This window comes from Oncorhynchus masou, chromosome 9 (assembly GCF_036934945.1).
Source record: "Oncorhynchus masou masou isolate Uvic2021 chromosome 9, UVic_Omas_1.1, whole genome shotgun sequence".
Lineage (NCBI taxonomy): Eukaryota > Metazoa > Chordata > Actinopteri > Salmoniformes > Salmonidae > Oncorhynchus > Oncorhynchus masou.
Genome location: NC_088220.1, coordinates 42200717 through 42221801, shown reverse-complemented (window position 1 = coordinate 42221801; position 21085 = coordinate 42200717). Strand labels below are relative to the sequence as shown.

The following is a 21085-nucleotide window of genomic DNA, read 5'->3' as shown; positions in this document are numbered from 1 at the left end:
GTGCACCAGTCCCTTCTGCAGCAAAGCACCCCCACAACATGATGCTGCCACCACCATGCTTCATGGTTCCGATGGTGTTCTTCGGCTTGCAAGCCTCCCCCTTTTTCCTCCAAACATTAACGATGGTCATTATGGCCAAACAGTTATATATTTGTTTAATCAGACCAGAGGACATTTCTCTAAAAAATCCGATCTTTGTCCCCATGTGCAGTTGCAAATCGTAGTCTGACTTTATTATGGCGGTTTTGGATGCAGTCTGGTTCTCCGTCTAAACAGCTTGTGTTCCTAAAGTCAGAAAGGGATATCTGGGATTTACTTGGCATGACGATGGAGCAACATTTAAAAACATTTTTTTAATGATGTAGCTGGTAATTGCCATCTGTAAAATGTAAATGAGTGTGGAGGATGGTAGAGGCTGAAAATATTTTGTGAGGCATTCATCTGCCGAACTTCATATACGGACGGCTCTTAGGCCAGGAGAAGTGAAATGAATCGCTCGAAGAAATGCACGCACCCTTTAATGGCTTATACCTCTTCCTCAGATCCCTCTCTTACGTTCTCGTTCACACTTACCCCTTTAGGCTATTTTGGTCAAGCCTTTGGAGGAGTATGATTACAAATGTATATTAGTTCAAGATTGACAGCAAACACCATTTGATGTGATCCACAAAGGGGGTTTGGTGGGTTTGCGGGCAGCTTTCAGACGGTTTCCTGTGTGCTGGAGACAGAGATTATACTTCAGCGGGAGAGGGCGGAGGTCAGGGTGAGTGTTTGAGCACAGCTCTCCGACTCCTCTTCTCTGTTTTATTCCTACTACCCCTGCAAAATACATATTTTTCTCCACACACACACACACACACACACACACACACACACAGACACACACACACACAGACACACACACACACACATTGAGTCAGAGAGATGCAGATATTCATACTGTACCGGTATCTCTGTGTTCAAGGTCGCCACCTCTGTCACTTTGGGAATCTCCCTGGTCTGGGTCTTGATGTAACACCTCTGATGTTTGGCGAACCGGATACCTGTGATTCCCTTTGAGCGGAAAAAGCGAGATGGAATAATACAAAATTCTGTTATGTATCGTTTATTACAGCATGGCGATGGGGCGATATCATTTTTCAAAATGCTCTTAATAACTAACAGAAGTTAGAACCTAATGAGGGTGCCTTTTGAGTTTCTTGCTTTGTTTTTCTCCTTCTACCTTTTTTCTACCTCCTTCTAGATTACAGCACATTCAAAGACAATTTATCTCCTACAACACAAGCCTCACGTTTAGAAGAGATTGAGTAAAAAACGAGGGGTTCATCCAGGCTAAACAATACTTGATAGAGAGGATATCTCAAGCAGGAAAGCCAAGCGACATATCCTAGTGCAAGGCAGTAGTTGCATCCCAAATGGCACCCTTTTCCATTGATAGTGCCTTCAGAAAGCATTAACACCCCTTGACTTTTTTCACATGTTGTTGTGATACAGCCTGAATTTAGAATTGATTCAATTGAGATTAGGTGTCACTAGCCTACACACAATGCCCCACAATATCAAATGGGAATTATGTTTGTATTTCTTTTTGAACATTAATTAAAAATGAAAAGCTGAAATATTCAACCCCTTTGTTATGGCAAGCCTAAATTATATTTATAAAACATGTGCTTAATAATAATAACACATAATAAGTTCAATTGACTAACTGTGTGCAATAATAGTGTTCAACATGATTTTTGAATGACTGCCTCATCTTTTGTACCCCACACATACAATTATCTGCAAGGTCCCTCAGTCAAGCAGTGAAGCCTCGCAAAGAAGGTCAAAGCCTCGCAAAGAAGGTCACCTATTGCTTGATGGATTAAAAAAAGCAGGCATTTAATATCCCTTTGAGCATGGTGAAGTTATTAATTACACTTTGGATGGTGTATCAATACACCCAGTCACTACAAAGATGCAGGCGTCTTTCCTAACTCAGTTGCCAGAGAGGTAGGAAACCGCTTAAGGATTTCACCATAAGACCAATGGTGACTTTAAAACAGTTACAGAGTTTACGACATTGTAGTTACTCCACAATACTATCCTAAATGACAGAGTGAAAGAAGGAAGCCTGACAGAATACAAATATTCCAAAACATGTATCCTGTTTGCAACAAGGAACTAAAGTAATAATACTGCAAAATTAAGAATGAACTTTTTCTACTGATTACAAAATGTTATGTTTGGGGCAAATCCAACACAATTTATCAGTGAGTACCACTCTTCAAATTTTCAAACATGGTGGTGGCTGCATCATGTTATGGTTATGCTTGTCATCGGCAAAGACAAGGCCAAATATACACTGGAGTTGCTTACCAAGACGACATTGAATTCCTTAGTGGCCTCGGCTTGAAAATCTGTGGCAAGACTTAAATGGCTGTCTAGCAATGATCAATAACCAACTTGACAGAGCTTGAAGATTTTTTAAAATAATAAATGTGCAAATATTGTACAATCCTTTCTGTGCACCCAGAAAGACACAGCTGTAATTGCTGCCAAAGGTGATTCTAACATGTATTGACTCCAGAGGTTGAACACTTATCTAGCCAAGATATATCAGTGTTTTATGATTCATATTTTTTTCTTCCACTTTGACAGAGTATTTTGTGTACATTGTTCACACAAAAAAATACATGCAAGTCCATTTTAATCCCACTTTGTAACACAACAAAATGTGGAAAAGGTCAAGGGGTGTGTAACGGTTTTCTATAGGTGAAGGAGAGTCGGACCAAAATGCGGTGTGGCTATTGAGATTCATGTTTAATAAATCACAAAGGAAACACGAATCAATACAAAACAATAAACGTAACGTGAAAACCGAAACAGACTAAACTGGTGCAAACTAACACAAGAACAGGAACAAGGACAAACACCCATGACACATTCAAATAATATGGCTGCCTAAATATGGTCCCCAATCAGAGACAACGATAAACACCTGCCTCTGATTGAGAACCACTTCAGACAGCCATAGACTTTGCTAGCAAACCCCACTAAGCCACAATCCCGATACCTCTGAAAAACCCCAAGACAAAACACACCACATACCAGACCCCATGTCACACCCTTGCCTGACCAAATAAATAAAGAAAACACAAAATACTAAGACCAGGGCGTGACAGGGTGTGAATACTTTCTGAAGTTACTGCATATGGCATAGGGTGATATTTGGAATGCATCCAGTGTTTCTATGGAGGCTGCCCCCGCTGAATTAGTCAGTCATAGGTTCCTGTCACTCTCTTAATCTGTGCAGCCTAGTGAAGAGCCACTCTTTTCAGCTCCATTGATGATCCCCCCCAACTTGTGGAATGCAGGGCCTTTTCAGTTTGACAACGACAGGAGAAAGCCTATTTCAACAAAGCAGACATATCTGTGAATTATCTTTGTGTGCAATTATCTGTTTGACTAGGTAATTCCGCTGGAATAAGTCTGAAAGCATATGAGATTGTAACTCGTGCCGTCTCTCGGGCTACCAGAGTCATGTGCATGTTAGAATAGAGTGCCGGATCTTCACCGGCCACGCTCGCCTTAACATTGTATCACGATAAGTGGTGACATGAAAATGGACTCGATTCAATCGTAATTGAATTACATCGACATGGCGCAGAGCTCTAATACCTTTCTGACGTCTTTAAATTAGCGTTTAACTCGGAAATACGGAAGTTCTATTCCACTTGTCTTTAGAGGTCACACACGACGACACGATATGAAGCCTGTCATAATCCTCTTGTCTGTAATTGTCTTTAGAGCTCACACACAACGACACGATATGAAGCCTGTCATAATCCTCTTGTCTGTAATTGTCTTTAGAGGTCACACGACGACACGATATGAAGCCTGTCATAATCCTCTTGTCTGTAATTGTCTTTAGAGGTCACACACAACGAGACGATATGAAGCCTGTCATAATCCTCTTGTCTGTAATTGTCTTTAAAACGCTACAAAAACAGTCGCCGAAACAGAAGTATAATGTTTACGCCTGACTTTATTGTGATGAGCCCCTGTTTATTTTACTGTAATGGCGAGCACCACTACAGAGAGAGGAAAAGGACAATCTCGGGATGTGATGCAATAATTAACAGAGTTGGTCAACCAGAAAAGAAAGAAAATACACATCATTATGGGGATAATAAATGGGAAAAGGATGCAAGATTTATAAAATAATGTCAGAATACCGGCTCGCTATTCACCCCTGATTAAACATGCTACATGTATACTGATAGCTTTAAGCTTTCCAACTGAACAATGATTTGATTGGAGGGCTCATTGCATAGCCATTGCAGAGAAAGGTTAGGGGACGCCGTAGGATTCATTGTCACTTGGGCTCTATATTACCATCTCTACCCGCATCTAGCATCTTGTGAGTGTCAGCCCAGGTAATGTGTTGAGGAAAAGAAACATGGATGCTCATTTTACCTTTAATAAATGATCAGTTATTAACTCCACGCTCTCCCCTCAGCTCCTGTTAAAGGGGGCCCTAAACCCATGCCATGAAATATTATCTCTGAGTCGCTGAACCTCTGTTTGTGATTTCCTTTCATTCACAGTCGTGTTCTGGGCCGTGCACATTTAAAACCTGTTAAGGAGCGTGTGAATTTTTTCAGCATTTTGTTAAAAATCGCGCAAAAGTTCAACGTCCTGCTACTCATGCCAGGAATATAGTATATGCATATGATTAGTATGTGTGGATAGAAAACACTCTGAAGTTTCTAAAACTGGTTAAATCATGTCTGTGACTATAACAGAATGTCTGTTGCAGGCAAAACCCCAAGGAAATCTGTTCACAAGAAACACACAAAAAATATCACTCCGCCAGTCTCCGCCAGTCTATGGCAAGACAAAATAGATACGGTCCAGTTTACAGTTCCTACAACTTCTGCACGATGTCGCCAGTGTTGGGAATTGGGTTGAAGTTAATCCTTGGTGTAATGAGAAAAAGGCACTTCCTGTCATCGAGCACACCGGTGGAAGTTATGGAAGAGAGAAAATCGTCCATGATTTGTTGACTTGCTGCTATTGAATACAGATCGCTCCGTGATCAATTTGATCGATTATTAACGTTTACTAATACCTAAAGTTGGATTACAAAAGTAGTTTGAAGTGTTTTGTCAAAGTTTATATTCAACTTTTGTTGCATTTTGAAACTGAGTTTTTTCCTGGATCTGACGGTCTTCATAAATAGACATTTTGTGTATACATGGACCGATTTAATCGAAAAAAAAGATTGTGATGTTTATGGGACACATAGGAGTGCCAACAAAGAACCTCGTCAAAGGTAATGAATGTTTTATATTTTATTTTTGCGTTTTGTGTAGCGCCGGCTACGCAAATTATTTTATTTACGTCCCCTTTGTGTATTTCGGGGGGTTGCATGCTATCAGATAATAGCTTCTCATGCTTTCGCCGAAAAGCATTTTAGAAATCTGACATGTTGGCTAGATTCACAACGAGTGTAGCTTTAATTGAGTACCCTGCATGTGTGTTTTAATGAAAGTTTGAGTTTTATCGGGTACTATTACTTGGCACTCTGAAATTTCCCCTGATGTTGATCCCTGTACAGGGACTGCAGCCATAAAAAGTTTTAAGGCACAAAACTGGAAAAAAACATTTCGCAATGGAAAATATAAATTATTGTTTGTTTTTGGACAACTAAAGGTAGTGCCTTCCTCTTTCAGTCCATTTCCCTCTGTTTTGAGCCTAATGGACACAACCTAGGATTAATGTGGTGGCAGCTAGCCTAGTGGTTAGAGCGTTGGACTAGTAACCGAAAGGTTGCAAGTTCATATCCCCGAGCTGACAAGGTACAAATCTGTCGTTCTGCCTCTGAACAGGCAGTTAACCCACTGTTCCTAGGCCGTCATTGAAAATAAGAATTTGTTCTTAACTGATTTGCCTAGTTAAATAAAGGTAAAATAAATAAAAAAATAAAAAAATGTCACTTGCCATAAACAATGTAATCTTTGGATATTGGAATATCTGAGAAACAGTATGTAGTTTAAGGAAAATAGATAATTGCAGTATAGAATCTGGATTGATATGACGAGGTACTGTGTGTTGCTCATAAAGGTAACCTGGAAGACTTCACATAAAAAGGGATCCGTGTCTTAGATTGGATCAATTTGCAGAATGCAAGTTTGTGTTGATGTCAAGCACAAGGTTCTGGAATTGAGGTAGGCCTACTCTCATCTATACTCTTTCCCCCAAATGAATTCTACATCATTATTTGTCTTGTATTATTGCTTATTTTGATATGGTTTGAAAGTAATTGATTGTGTAATAGGAATGATTTAGAGCTTTTACTCTAGTTCCAGATATCATTTTTAACAAAAGAGAGTAACCTTCAAAATACATAGATGCTGTCTTTTGCATCAATATATATTTTTTAGAAGAGCTACATTGAAACACATTAGATGTGTTGGTGGTAGTTGCACTATGTGACCATAATTATTCTCATACAAAAGACTGTTGAATATGCTTGAATGCCAGTCCTGTCTCTACTGGTATTCTTATCTCCACTTCGTGTTCCCTAGGTTCTTCCTGCAGCATGTTCCCTGTATTAACCTGATACAAAAGAAGCGGCATTATCTGCCCATTTCAATTCCTCATTCACAGCCCTTGAGCTTAACGGAGATAGTTTTTAAGGTGGCTTTTGAATTTCAACCCCCCCCCCCCCCAGCTAACACTTAGTATAACTTATAATCAGGTTTGTGTTTTCCTCCACTCTCTTCTTTTCTTTTGTAATCACAATGACGCTGGAATTATTCTGCTCGCTCACTTGTTTCGCCATCTCCCGTGGCAGTGCCCGGAATCAAACACGTTTTCTTGGTGGATTTGCTTCACTGACGGAAGTCAATAATTCAGACTGGATGAAATGGAGGAGGAACCAGCAATATGCATGCTATCGGTGTGTGTGTGTGTGTGTGCGCGCGCAAGTGCTTGCGTGTGAGTATGAGAAGTAACTGAGACCTCTTGTTATTAGATATTTAGTTTTATATAGAAAAAAGTGTTCCAAAAACGTTTTTCAGCTGTTCCCATAGGATAAATCGTTTTGGTTCCAGGTAGAACCCTTTTGGGCCTTTTGGGGTCCATGTAGACCCCTTTTCAATCTACAATCTTCTAGAAAGCACTTTTTGTGTGTATGTGCGCACGTTGGGCAAGGGATTGTGTATGAGAGGGAATTGAAAGCTCTTGTTATGATATTTTGTATTATTTATGACACACATTGCAGTGCAGGGTATTGTCGAAGAAGATATGATTTCAGGAGAACAGAAATGCTTTTACACAATATAAGAACAATTTCGAAAGTGCTCCAACACAAATTCAATCATTCTGCACAAAAACTATAATAATAATAAAAAAGAGACAGTAAATAAAGTATGCATAAAGTATGCTGTACGTAATGTGTATTTTGTCAATACTTACATGTTTGAAGTCGTGGACCTCGAGGACCTCATTGCTACCATTGCCCATCCTGAAGATCTCAATGCGGTGGGTGGGGTCAATCTCCATGATGCTGTCTGTTTCCATGCCGTCCAGCACGGCCTGATAATGTTGGTTGTACACCTGGAGACACAGGACCAATCAGAAACATCCTCAGCCTAGCTGACAGGTCATTTAACCAATAATACATGAGGGTGGGGCAACTTAACTGATTAGCTCAAATCTACAGCCTTTCAATAGGCCTAATATCAGTGACGTGTATTCATGGATGCCAAGGGAAGCCAGGCTTCCCCAAAAACTTTACCAATAAAGATATATAAACCTAAATAATTTATCTTTCGTCTCTGTGTTTCATCATTTTCCTTCAATTCGCAAGAGGCTGAATGTATCTCACCGGAGAAAGCATGCGAGCGAGCAAAACAGCACCCCTCTGTCTCTATGTGTAGCCCATCTATCTATTGAGGTCTGAACAAAAAGAGTATGATATTGTTGCCGCCGTAGCATTGAATGCAAGGGAAGACAGCGAGCATTTGGCCTCCCTTTGATAAAAACAGTAAAATAATAGCCAATCAGCATTGAAAGGATCTGAGCGAGCTCAACTGTGAATGGTCCTGGCGCAGGTTGGATTTGGCTTCACACCACTCACAACACAACAAAAGCCAAACGTCATTGACAGAAAAAAATGAATTGTTGTATCTCATTTTGTTGTCCTCCAGTGGCTAGCCAGCTTGCTAAAATTGTCCCTTTATACATAGATGGAGATTTGGACTTCTGGTTCTACTTAATTCTCGATACTGGGCAATGATTATAACAGTGATTCTGATCCAACCATGAATTCCTACTTTGTGTCCCTGGTCTGAAGTTCAATATGTAGCTAGATGTAGGGGCTCATCATTGCCCATGAAAGGAAGTTAGGCTAGCGAGCAAACATTTTAGCCAGGACAACAAAAACTAAAAGTGTGTAGCCTACTGTATGACAAGAGTCCTACACTGTTTTGGCAACATGAAAGAGACGAGGATAGGATTGGTGAGTCAACATGTTTTTTCTACTTTCACACACACACACACAGAGAAATCAGTACCACGGACAGCCACATATTTAGCTTACGTTGATTAGACTAAATAGTTTTTGGTATCTTTTATTTGTCACTATATTAGACTAAGCATACAGTATATATACATACTTATGTGGACACCCCTTCAAATTAGTGGATTCGGGCTATTTCAGTGACACCCGTTGCTGACAGGTGTATCAAATCGAGCACACACCCATACAATCTCTATAGGAAAACATTGGCAGTAGAATGGCCTTACTGAAGAGCTCAGTCACTTTCATGTGGCACCATCATAGGATGCTGTCTTTCCAATAAGTCAGTTCATCAAATTTCTGCCCTGCTAGAGCTGCCCCGGTCAACTGTAAGTGCTGTTATTTTGAAGTGGAAACATCTAGGAGCAACAACGACTCAGCCGCGAAGTGGTAGACCACACAAGCTCACAGAATGGAACCACCGAGTGCTGCAGCGAGTAACAATTGTCTGTCCTCAGTTGCAACACTCACCACCAAGTTCCCAACTGCCTCTGGAAGCAACGTCAGCAGAAGAACTGTTAGTCGGGAGCTTCCTGAAATGGGTTTCCATGGCCGAGCAGCTGAAGATCACCAAAACGCAATGCTAAGTGTCGGGCTAGAGTGGTGTAAAGCTCGCCACCATTGGGCTGTGGAAATGCGTTCTCTGGAGTGATGAATCATGCTTCACCATCTGACAGTACGACATCCTGGTGGATGCCAGGAGAACGCTACCTGCCCCCAATACATAGTGCCAACTGTAAAGTTTGGTGGAGCAGGAATAATGGTCTAGGACTGTTTTTCATAGTTTGGGCTAGGCTCCTCAGTTCCAGTGAAGGGAATTCTAGCAAACAATGACATTCTTGACAATTATGTGTTTCCAACTTTGTGGCAACAGTTTGGGGAAGACCCTTTCCTGTTTCAGCATGACAATGCTATCGTGCACAAAGTGAGGTCCATACAGAAATAGTTTGTTGAGATTGGTGTTGAAGAACTTGACTGGCCTGCACAGAGCCCTGACCTCAAACACCTTTGGGATGAATTGGAATGCCAACTGCGAGCCAGGCCTAATCACTCAACATCACAAATGCTCTGTGGCTGAATAGAAGCAAGTCCCTGCAGCAATGTTCCAATATTTAGTGGAAAGCCTATGATTTTTGAATGAGATGTTTGACTAGCAGGTGTCCACATTCTTTTGGTCATGTACTGTAGGGGATTTGATGATGTTGAAATGTTGAAGTTGAAGTGGTGCTGGAATAGTGGAGGCAGCTCCTGTTTTCAATGAGACTTGCGGTAACTCTGTGTTCTGAATCAACAATTGTTTAGTAGTCCGAATATTTCGGAAACATTAACTTGATTGACAATGCTGTAGGTCATGTTACAGTTTGTTACATGCAAGGTGCTTTGTGGATAGATGTTGCTCTCTGGTTTTGTGATGAAACAAAGGCGTGGCTGAATTTATTTTGCCACTATTCTGTTACTTATTGTCTCTGCCTTAGGCCTATATATCACGGTGGCAAGGCATACAAACTAATATGTTATAGAGCAAACAATACAATTATCAGAACATTTTAAACCATGACGGCGTAATGTGTTACTAATGGTTTTCTTTGAGACTGTGGTCCCAGCTCTCTTCAGATCATTGGCCAGGTCATGCCATGTAGTTCTGAGCTGATCCCTCACTTTCCTCATGATCATTGATGCCCCACGAGGTGAGATCTTGCATGGAGCCCCAGACTGAGGGTGATTGACCGTCATCTTGAACTTCTTCCATTTTCTAATAATTGCGCCAACAGTTGTTGCCTTCTCACCAAGCTGCTTGTCTATTGTCCTGTAGCCCATCCCAGCCTTGTGCAGGTCTACAATTTTATTCCTGATGTCCTTACACAGCTCTCTGGTCTTGGCCATTGTGGAGAGGTTGGAGTCTGTTTGATTGAGTGTGTGGACAGGGATCTTTTATACAGGTAACGAGTTCAAACAGGTGCAGTTAATACAGGTAATGAGTGGAGAACAGGAGGGATTCTTAAAGACAAACAAACAGGTCTGTGACAGCCGGAATTCTTACTGATTGGTAGATGATCAAATACTCATGTTATGCAATAAAATGCAAATTAATTACTTAAGAATCATACAATATGATTTTCTGGATTTTTGTTTTAGATTCCGTCTCTCACAGTTGAAGTGTACCTATGATAAAAATTACAGACCTCTACATGCTTTGTAAATAGGAAAACCTGCAAAATCTGTAGTGTATCAAATACTTGTTCTCCCCACTGTAGGTTGCAATATGGCTTTTCCTCCCCTGGCTTGGCTTCCAAAGGGATTTTACCCACGCACCGCTACTGCTTCATATACCTGTAGCCTTCCAATAGCATTTAACCAGGCTAAATACACCATCACCCCCCTTTTAAAATGGGTGGCAGGGGTGTTATAAGCCAAAGAGAAATACTGTAGTACAAAGATTTGAGGCCAGTACACACTTGATGCAATCACATTGATTTCTGTCATATTCTTCAAAGCATCGTGTCCAATGTAACACACAACACATGACCAATGCAAGAAATACACAACTGCAGTGAACGGCGTCCTGCATGCTGACATTTGTAAAGTGCTAACGTATTCATAAGCACGACCAGAGATAACACTGAGTCATTGTTGATACATTGCTATTGACAAACCGCAAGTTCAAATTAAGATTTGCACATCCATAGAGGCTGCGTAAGTACTCTGTGAGTAGCTACGTCGAATAAATGGCACTTTGAATACGTGGCTTGGATATTATTTTTCTTTTTTACTTGGCTGAAACTTTGTGCACTGGTTGTTTATCACGACACCTTGCTTATGGACTGTTCATGGGTATGCATGGCTGGCTGTTAAAATTCCCTGTCTACAAAAATGATTCATGCCCACAAGCTGAAAACGACGCTATTAATATTTATGTCGAGTGTGGTGTTATAATGAGAAATACATGTTGCTGAGTTCATCTTCGTCTGTTGTGGTGGTGAATCAAAGCTCCCCATACTGTACCAATGAGAGAGTTGATTAATGGATACAAGAAGGTGGCCAATAAAATCAATTAAGATTAATATTCCCAATCAACAAAAATAACCCAAGCCCTGTGAAAAATATAGTTTCTTTTTGGTGTTTATGACTACAATGTCCCTGTCTGATGCTCATATGTTGGTCTATGGTCTAGTGACTACAGTAACACTAGTTAAAGCTCTATAACATGGTCACTAACACATAATCCTTTTGACATTTTAAATGATCTGCCCACTTATTACCAGGCTCTAGAATAGGGGTGCAATAATGATTTAATGGGATATAATTCTTAACAGAAGATCACAGCAAGTATGGCTCTGCAATATAAATAACCATTAACATGGATCACAATGGCCTTGGCTCAGAAAGGAACCCAAACTTTAAAACCGTAAGACGCAGCCAAATGAAGATTGGAGATGATATTCAAGTATCTGTCATCCTCACCACCATTGAGTGTTTTCACGAGAAACCGAGAGTGGCCTTCACTTGTAACTTCACTCTATTATTTGCTCAGCCTTTACAACCAATAACTAAAAAACAAATTCTTCCAGATGTACATGCTCGGCAACCGAAGCCTGACTGGCTCACAAAAGACCCAGACGTTGCAAGGAAGTAATGATAGTGAAAGTTAATTAGCTTTCTCTGCGTCTTCACGTAGGTGGGGAGGCCAATATTCAGGGATGACATTAGTTCAAGGTGTAGCTAATGCAGGTACAAAGACTGTTGGGCTCTCATATTATAAAGGTTCTGTTCAGTACATCCTGAGAACTCCTGAAGAAATGTCATAATGATTAGCACTCGATCGGGTTGGCTATTCAGAAATGCCATATAATTAATTTGAAGGTTCAGATTCAACGCTGTTTTAACAATTGAAACTGTTCTGAATAACATACCTAAAATCCATGAAGTATAAGGAATATAACTTATCAAAACAATGAAATTAAGTTTAAGGAACAATTTAAAAAAGTTATTGAATTAGTCTTGTCAGTTTCAGGCAAGCAAAAAAATGGGTAGCAATTAGTAATAGCTCCACGCAATAAAGCATTTATAATGTATTAGTAAATAGTTAAATAATTTATTAATCTTTACTCCATTCGTAAGATGTTTAATATAGGTCCTTATAGACGGCAGGTAGCCTGGCAGGGTAGGAGCGTTGGACCAGTAACCGAAAGGTTGCTGGATCGAATCTGTCGTTCTGACCCTGTTCCCTGGGCACCGATGACGTGGATGTCGTTTAAGGTAGACCCCCTCACCTCTGATTCAGAGAGGTTGGATTAAATGCGGAAGACACATTTCAGTTGAATGTATTCAGTTGTACAACTGACTGAGGAATCCCCCTTTCCCCTTATAAACCATTTACTAATCAGTAGTTAAGTATTTTTGTGTGGCCTCATAAAGTGTGAGCTATTTATACTTTATAAATATATACTTTAAAAAATATTTTGAGTGATCAGAGTAATTTCTCACAAAAAGATGGACAGGCCATAGACATTCCAGAAGTACCTGACGCTCCTGAACGTCTCAAAATGCCAGTCACAATGTTGTAATAGTGTGATGTGTAACTTCAGACCCACTCTATGCTAAGTAACGTTAAGCTTGTTGTCCAAAAATGCTAACATTAGTATTTCTTGGCAGTGACTGTTCTACCAAAAAAAAGTGTTTATTGCAGTAAGTCCTTAGAGCAGTCCATGGACTGTTTTAGGTAAGAAAACAAATCTGAATACATAATTTCACTGAACTATCCCATTACGTTTAAAGAGTTGCTACCTTTAAAAGGACCAGTTAAAGTGCTGCCAAACAAAGCCATGTGTGAAAATAGTCTGTGGTTAAAGGGCTGGAAACATTTAAGGTTAAACATTATCAACACACAATCACAGATTATCATGAAAGACACGCAAATTATTTTAAACGTCTGGTGGACACGAGAAAATTGTCACAGATTTCGAATAAGTTTTGTGATTTCAAATCGAATCAAATCTAACTTTATTGGTGACATAATCGTTTAGCAGATGTTGATGCGAGTGTAGCGAAATGCTTGTGCTTCTAGTTCCGACAGTGTAGTAATATCTAACAAGTAATCTAACAATTCCCCAACAACTACCTAATACACACAAATCAAAAGGGGTGAATGTGAATATGTACATATAAAAATATGGATGAGCGATGGCCGAGCGGCATAGGCAAGGTACAGTAGATGGAATTAAATACAGTAAATACAATTTCTTGTTAATTTAACAAACTGTAGTTTTGGCAAGTTGGTTAGGACATCTACATTTTGCATGACACAAGTCATTTTTCCAATAATTGTTTACAGATTATTTCACTTGTAATTCACTGTATCACAATTCCAGTGGGTCAGAAGTTTATATACACTAAATTGACTGTGCCTTTAAACAGCTTGGAAAATTCCAGTAAATGATGTCATGGCTTTAGAAGCTTCTGATAGGCTAATTGACATCATTTGAGTCAATTGGAGGTGTAGGCTACCAAATACTAATTGAGTGTATGTAAACTTCTGACACACTGGGAATGTGATGAAAGAAATAAAATCTGACATAAATCAGTCTCTCTACTATTATTCTGACATTTCACATTCATTTCACATTCTGATCCTAACTGACCTACAACAGGGAATTTTTACTTGGATTAAATGTCAGGAATTGTGAAAAACTGAGTTTAAATGTATTATGTATGTAAACTTCTGACTTCAACTGTACATGTGATATGAGTAATGTTAGATATGCAAACATTATTGAAGTGGCATTATTTAAAATGGCATTGTTAAAATGACTCGTTATCCATTTATGAAAGTGTTCAGTGATTGGGTCTCAATGCAGGCAGCAGCCTCTCTGAGTTAGTGATTGCTGTTTAGCAGTCTGATGGCCTTGAGATAGAGGCAGTTTTTCAATCTCTCGGTCTCAGCTTTGATGCACCTGTACTGACCTCGCCTTCTGGATGATAGCGGGGTGAACAGGCAGTGGCTCGGTTGGTTGTTGTTATTGATGATCTTTTTGGCCTTCCTGTGACATCGGGTGCTGTAGGTGTCATGGAGGGCAGGTCGTTTGCCCTCAGTTATACGTTGTGCAGACCGCACCACACTGTGGAAAGCCTTGCGGTTCAGGGCGGTACAGTTGCCGTACCAAGCTGTGAAACAGCCTGACAGGCTGTTGTGCCTTCTTCACCACACTGTCTGTGTGGGTGGACCATTTCAGTTTGTCTGTGATGTGTACGCCGAGGAACTTAAAACTTTCCACGTTCTACATTGCTGTCCCTTCGATGTGGATAGGGGGGTGCTCCCTCTGCGGTTTCCTGAAGTCCATGATCATCTCCTTTGTTTTGTTGACGTCTCCTTTGTTTTGTTGAAGATTTGATTTGTGATAGTTGGTTGAACATACTTCCTGCAAATCATACATATAACATTTCTACCTCAAACACATATCAGTAATAATCAAGGAATAAAATCCACAAGAGAAAAACTGTCTTATCCGGACAGCTTTTGTGTGCTGGCTACATCTCCCTATTTTATGATTAGTTTGCGTTCGCGGGGTTGAAACAATTAGCAAAACACTCACATTCCAACTCTTCCTCACGTCCTTGCAACAGTCGTTTTACAACAGTTTTCTGAATAAAATTGTTATGTATTAGAACTAAGTATTACTGTCAAATGGGGTTTTCCATAGCAGTAGTTCTAATGCTATGCACTATGGGTATTGAAGTCAATTGTTAGATGACTTCCTGAAGCATTTTAAGAAGTACAACTTTCAGTGAAGAACTCAGTGGAAAGAGCTGAAGAGATGGAGGAAGTGGATACAGAGTTTGAATCAAGCAGCGAGTTGAGCAAAGTTGGTGAAGATCAATGGCCTGAAAGGACGACAGTAGTGTGAATCATTTTTACAAAAATAAAATTGTATAAAATTGGAGTGCAGGATATGTTTATGAATGATAATGGATTGTATGTTGTTGGGATGAGTTTGTTGAGTAAGGATGCATATGTGGGAGACCCATTTGAGGTGTGAAATGGTGAAGTATGCGCTGGGAGAAGTGAAGTCAATCAGAGTGACCAGGAGTGGTCTTATTCTGATTAATTGTATTTCTGAAGAACAGAGGAGATTGTCGTGGGCCTCAAAACAAATCGGGACAACAGATGTATCGTGCTTTGAACTTCAGAGCAGAGCACCCATCAAAGGAGTCATCTCAGGGATGATGACGTACAGTACCAGAATAATAGTGAAGACATCAAAACTATGAAATAACACATATTGAATAATGTGAACTCATCAGACCAAAGGACAGATTTCCACCGGTCCACAGTGGTTCTTGCCATAATGGACTTGGTCCAAATAGGGCTATCTCCTGTATACCACCCGTACCTTGTCACAACACAACTGATTGGCTCAAATGCATTAAGAAGGAAAGAAATTTGAAAATTGTCATCAAGGCAAAGGGTAGCTACTTTGAAGAATCTCCAATACATTTGGATTTGTTTTTGGTTACCACATGACTCCATATGAGTTATTTCAAAGTTTTGACATCTTCACTATAATTCCACAATGTAGAAAATAGTAAAAAATAAAGAAAAATGTTGAATGAGTAGGTGTGTGTCAAGCCCTGACCTTAGAGAGCTGTTTTATTTCTCTATTTGGTTAGGTCAGGGTGTGATGTGGGGTGAGCATTCTATGTTCTATTTTCTATGTTTTGTATTTCTTTGTTTTTGCCGGGTTCTCAATCAGGGACAGCTGTCTATCGTTGTCTCTGATTGGGAACCATACTTAGGCAGCCCTTTTTCCCACCTGTGATTGTGGGTAGTTAACATTGTTTGTGGCACTTAGCCCTGTTGAGCTTCACGGTCGTTTTGTTGGTGACATTTATCTGAAATAAAAATAAATGGACGCTCACCACGCTGCACCTTAGTCTACTTCATTCGACGGCCGTGACAGAACTACCCACCACCAAAGGACCAAGCAGCGTGGTCAGGAGGAGAGGACACGACGGAAACCTGAGAGGCAGCCCCAAAATAGATGACGTGGGCGTCGGCGCTGAGGGGTGAGTCCGAGACGAGGAGGAATTCTTGGACCGTTTGAGCGAGGAGTGGTTGGCAGTGGAGAGGGACGAAAGAGTTTGGAGGGGTTGGAGTCTGAAACATGACAGTCGCTTAGTATATCAGTATATCCTGTGCCAGCTCCACGCGCCCGGTCTCCTGTACGTCTGCCCAGCCCGGTAAGCCCTGTGCCAACTCTACGCACCCGGCCCCCAGTGGGGATCCATGGCCCAAAGCCTCCAGTGGTGATCCATGACACGAAGCCTCCAGTGACGATCCATGGCACGAAGCCTCCAGTGATGATCCATGGCACGAAGCCTCCAGTGATGATCCATGGCAAGAAGCCTCCAGTGATGATCCATGGCAAGAAGTCTCCAGTGATGATCCATGGCAAGAAGCCTTCAGTGATGATCCATGGCAAGAAGCCTCCAGTGATGATCCATGGCAAGAAGCCTCCAGTGATGATCCACGGCACAAAGCCTCCAATGATAATCCATGGCACGAAGCCTCCAGTGATGATCCATGGCACGAAGCCTCCAGTGATGACCCATGGCACGAAGCCTCCAACGACGGTCTCCAGTCCGGAGCCTCCAGCGACGGTCTCCAGTCCGGAGCCTCTAGCGACGGCCTCCAGTCCAGGGCCCGCAACGAGGGCGTCCAGTCCGGGGCCCGCAGAGAGGGTCGGTGGCGAGGGTCCCAACACCAGAGGCGCCACAAGTGGGGTTAGCCAGAGGTGGAGCGGGGTCTACATCCCGCACCAGAGCCGCCACCGCGGATAGATGCCCACACGGACCCTCCCCTATAGGTTCAGGTTTTGCGGACGGAATTCGCACCGTTGGGGGGGGGGGGGGGGTTACTGTGTCCAAATTTCTGACTGGAACTTTGTGTTCAGGTTAAATACCTGAAGAGATGTGGTTGTGGATGTGCTGTGGTTGGTGCTTGGCATCTGTACCACTGGGTGAATGGAGAAAAATAAGAAAGTTTGTTGGTTCTGTTGTTTTTTGATAAACCTGCACATGTGATGCTTGGTTATGTAAGATATGTTGTATGAGCTTTCGTCTTCAAACCAATTTTAAAAGGATTTGGCCGTGTTTCAAGTGTGTGTAGAGGGACGGAGTATACTGAAGAACAACGTATAAAAGGACGATGGTGTTGCAATTGTGATCCCAAGTTCCTGGAGTGCGCTGTAAGGGTGAAAGAGATTGAGGTGACAAAAGTTTGACCGCTCTATCGAATCTCCTATGCGGAGGCGATTTAAAAGAGTTGAGAAAACAAGGTATGGTAGTAGATGCACCACAGACTGTAGTAAGTGTTTGCTGCCAGCCAGAAGATACCATGTGTGTTAAAAAAGGTTGATTTTATGGCTTTCATTGCCACGGTTATAAACTGTATGGCTCAAGTCTCAAAGAAGTAAGAGAAACTGGACATTCATGTGGCTGCGGCAGAAAAGTTTTTGGGACTTAAGGATTTTACATCTGAAGACGGCCCGCACTCCCAGGCTCAACCTGTGTAGAAATCAGATTGGTTTAATTTTTTACAGAACATTTTTTGATTTAGTTTATTAGTATTTTTTTTGTTACATTTTTGGGGGAATCGTGTTTCCATCCTGCACAGTAGGTGGCGGGAGGCACAATAAATTGTGACTTCCCCATCCCCATTCCTGAATTAAACTAAATTTAACAAAGGAACTGGCGATGAGGTTCGATGGAATTATGCTGCATTTTTCCAGGATGATGAAAGTGATAAAAGTAAGATCTTTCATCGTTGAATCCGCCATTTGTTGACTGAATGCTGCATTTTACTTGAGCCTCAAGGGGGAGGAGAGTAGTTGCAACAGAGTGAATGAAAATAAATGGAGAAACAGGAAGCCAAATTTAGTAAAAGTTCTAACAAGTAGAAGAAAATCATTAAAAAAACTGTAGGATGAAGTAGTAAGTTATAACTAGTATAAGGAATTTAGTAGCAAACCTGATAGCAAAGAAAGAAATGTAATAAAGTGTCTTTAATAGGAGCATTTGGTCAGTTTGATTAAACAGTGGAGCAATGGGAGTGTCTACACAGAACATTTGAGATGTGACAGCCAATGGCAATAAAGATGAATTAAAGTGGCAACATTCGTTAGTGTGAAGAGAGCTAAAATGTTTAACTTGCTAAGGAGCTTGGTTCAGCCTGAGAAACTATGGGATAATAATGACAGAAACATGTGAGTTTGTATCTTGAATTTCGTGGTCGCACATTGAGCGTCGTTGTTGCAAGTACCATACGATTCACAAATGTGTAATTTAATTTTGCAAGCTTGTATCATGTTTTGTGAAAAATGTAACAAAACGGTCGCAAACTTGTGAAGTCCATTTACGACTATGAATATTAGGCTGTGAATCAAAAAGAAACATGCAGATATTTATTTTTTTATCTGCGCAAGCTCTGAGTTCCGCCATTGTTGTCACGTTACCTAGAGGTTCATAAGCTTGTAGAAAGTTTTGTAAGTTTGTAGAAAGAGATTTGCAAGTAAAAAAAAACTGGTTTGAGCAGTGTTGGTAGCAGGACCTTTTACTCCTGACCAATCAGCCAAAACCACAGCCACCAATTGCTGCACCATTGGCTGGATTGACCCATCAATCAAATCTCAGGAAGTAGCTTGAAGAGGAGAAGTTGGAAGCTACCCATGAAAGGCAACCAGAGTAGAGAGTGTACTGTACGTTCGTTGACGGAAGATGGTGGAAACTGAGGTTTTGTTTGAAACTGCTAGTGAGCTAATAGTACAGAAAGTGAGAATAAGTGGGTTACAGTGGTGAAGAAAAAGGGAAACATATAAGTAAAGCTATGTTGGTAAATAGGAAACCACTAGAGTTTTGGATGAATGCTACTGGAGAAATCCATCTAACGTCTCCAGGAAAAATCTGTAATGTGTTGGAATAAAGTGTGGAGTCAGTGAGAGCCTCCAAACTCTTTCGTCCCTCTACACATCCGGCCATGATTGGGAGTCCGCCATAGGGCGGCGCACAATTGGCCCAGCGTCATCTGGGTTTGTCCGGGGTAGGCCGTCATTGTAAATAATTTTGTAATAAATTGTAAATAAATTTGTTTTTAACTGGCTTGCCTAGTTAAATAAAGGTCAAAAAATAAAAGGGGGTTATTTCCTGGGTGGAAATAAAAGGCAGAGGATATAACTGAAGACATCGATGGAGTGGTTGGTGCCCGTCGACTGACCTGTATGGTGGATGGAGGAATAAAATGTTCACTTCATCCATGCTACTGTTCTTTGATAAAGGGTCTCTCCCTTCTCATATAAAGTTAGGATTCATTGTATACCCTGTAAGAGCTTTTGTGCACAAGCCCCTTCAGTGTCATACATGTAAAAGATTTGGTCATGTGTCAAGTGTGTGCAGAAGGGATGAATATCGTATGCTAGATGAAGGGAAATGTTGCAACTGTGGAGGTGAACATGCACCTGAATTATTGGAATGCCCTGTGAGGTGGCAAGGGTAAGGAGTGTCCAGCGTGTCTCCTATCTGGAGGCGGTGAGAAAATTGGAAGGAACGAGAGGCGGGGAAGAAGCAATGGTAGTAGAGCCAACAAGACCAGTGATGGTTTTTCATCAACCGAGGGATAGTAAAATGTTACATGTTAAAAAGGTGGACTTTGCATTATTTATTGCAATGGTCATAAACTGTACAGCAGAAGCAGAGAAGAAGTCTAAGAAAATTGGAATCATTGTGAATACCTCTGAACATTTTTTAGGGTCTTCACGATTTTACACCCGAGCAGTGCAAAAATCCTGCCGGTGAATGTAGCCCCATCACAGGCCCCTGAGCCTTCTTATTCTTTTTGTTTTTTAGTTGATGTGTTTTACTATGTATGATGTCGTTTTACCCCTTTCCCGGAAGGTTTTTATTAAGTTTCTTATTCAATACCCCGTCCAGCTGGTGGCGGTAATGCACCCTTAACAATGGATGCCAACTGTCGTTAAACCCCATCAAAGAAGAACAGAGTAATATTAACGCTACTCGGCCTGACGTACTAGAATAATACATAATAGTACACATCTTATGTGTACATGGATTTCTTGGGTGACAACACATAACAGTAGTTTGTTCATCATATCAAATATAAATGGTACATTTCTAATTAACTTTAGCTACTGGCTTCTGACATTCATCCTAGCTTTACTATCAACTGGCTACCGTTAGCTTCATCAGGCAGCTTTAGATGCGAGGGGAAAACAAATTCACACCTAACAGGTGTGGTATTTTTGTCTGTAATAAAGCCCTTTTGTGGGGGAAAACTTGGCTGGACCTGGCTCCCCAGTGGGTGAGCCTATGACCTCCAAGGCCCACCCATGGCTGCACCCCTGCCCAGTCATGTGAAATCCATAGATTAGGGCTTAATTTATTTATTTCAATTGATTGATTTCCTTACACTATAAACTGTATTTCAGTAAAATCTTTGAAATTGTTGCA

General features: G+C 41.0%; 1 protein-coding gene across 1 annotated transcript in view; it reads right to left on the bottom strand.

Moving 5' to 3' along the window:
• The window catches only part of LOC135545223 (tenomodulin-like), a 130531-nt gene that overhangs the window by 21298 nt on the left and 88148 nt on the right, over nucleotides 1-21085 (bottom strand). Inside the window, exons 3-4 of the mRNA XM_064972848.1 lie at nucleotides 7465-7605; nucleotides 946-1053 (exon numbers count right to left, since the gene is read on the bottom strand). Coding sequence (XP_064828920.1) covers nucleotides 946-1053; nucleotides 7465-7605 — 249 coding nt within the window. The remainder of the gene's footprint in view (nucleotides 1-945; nucleotides 1054-7464; nucleotides 7606-21085) is intronic.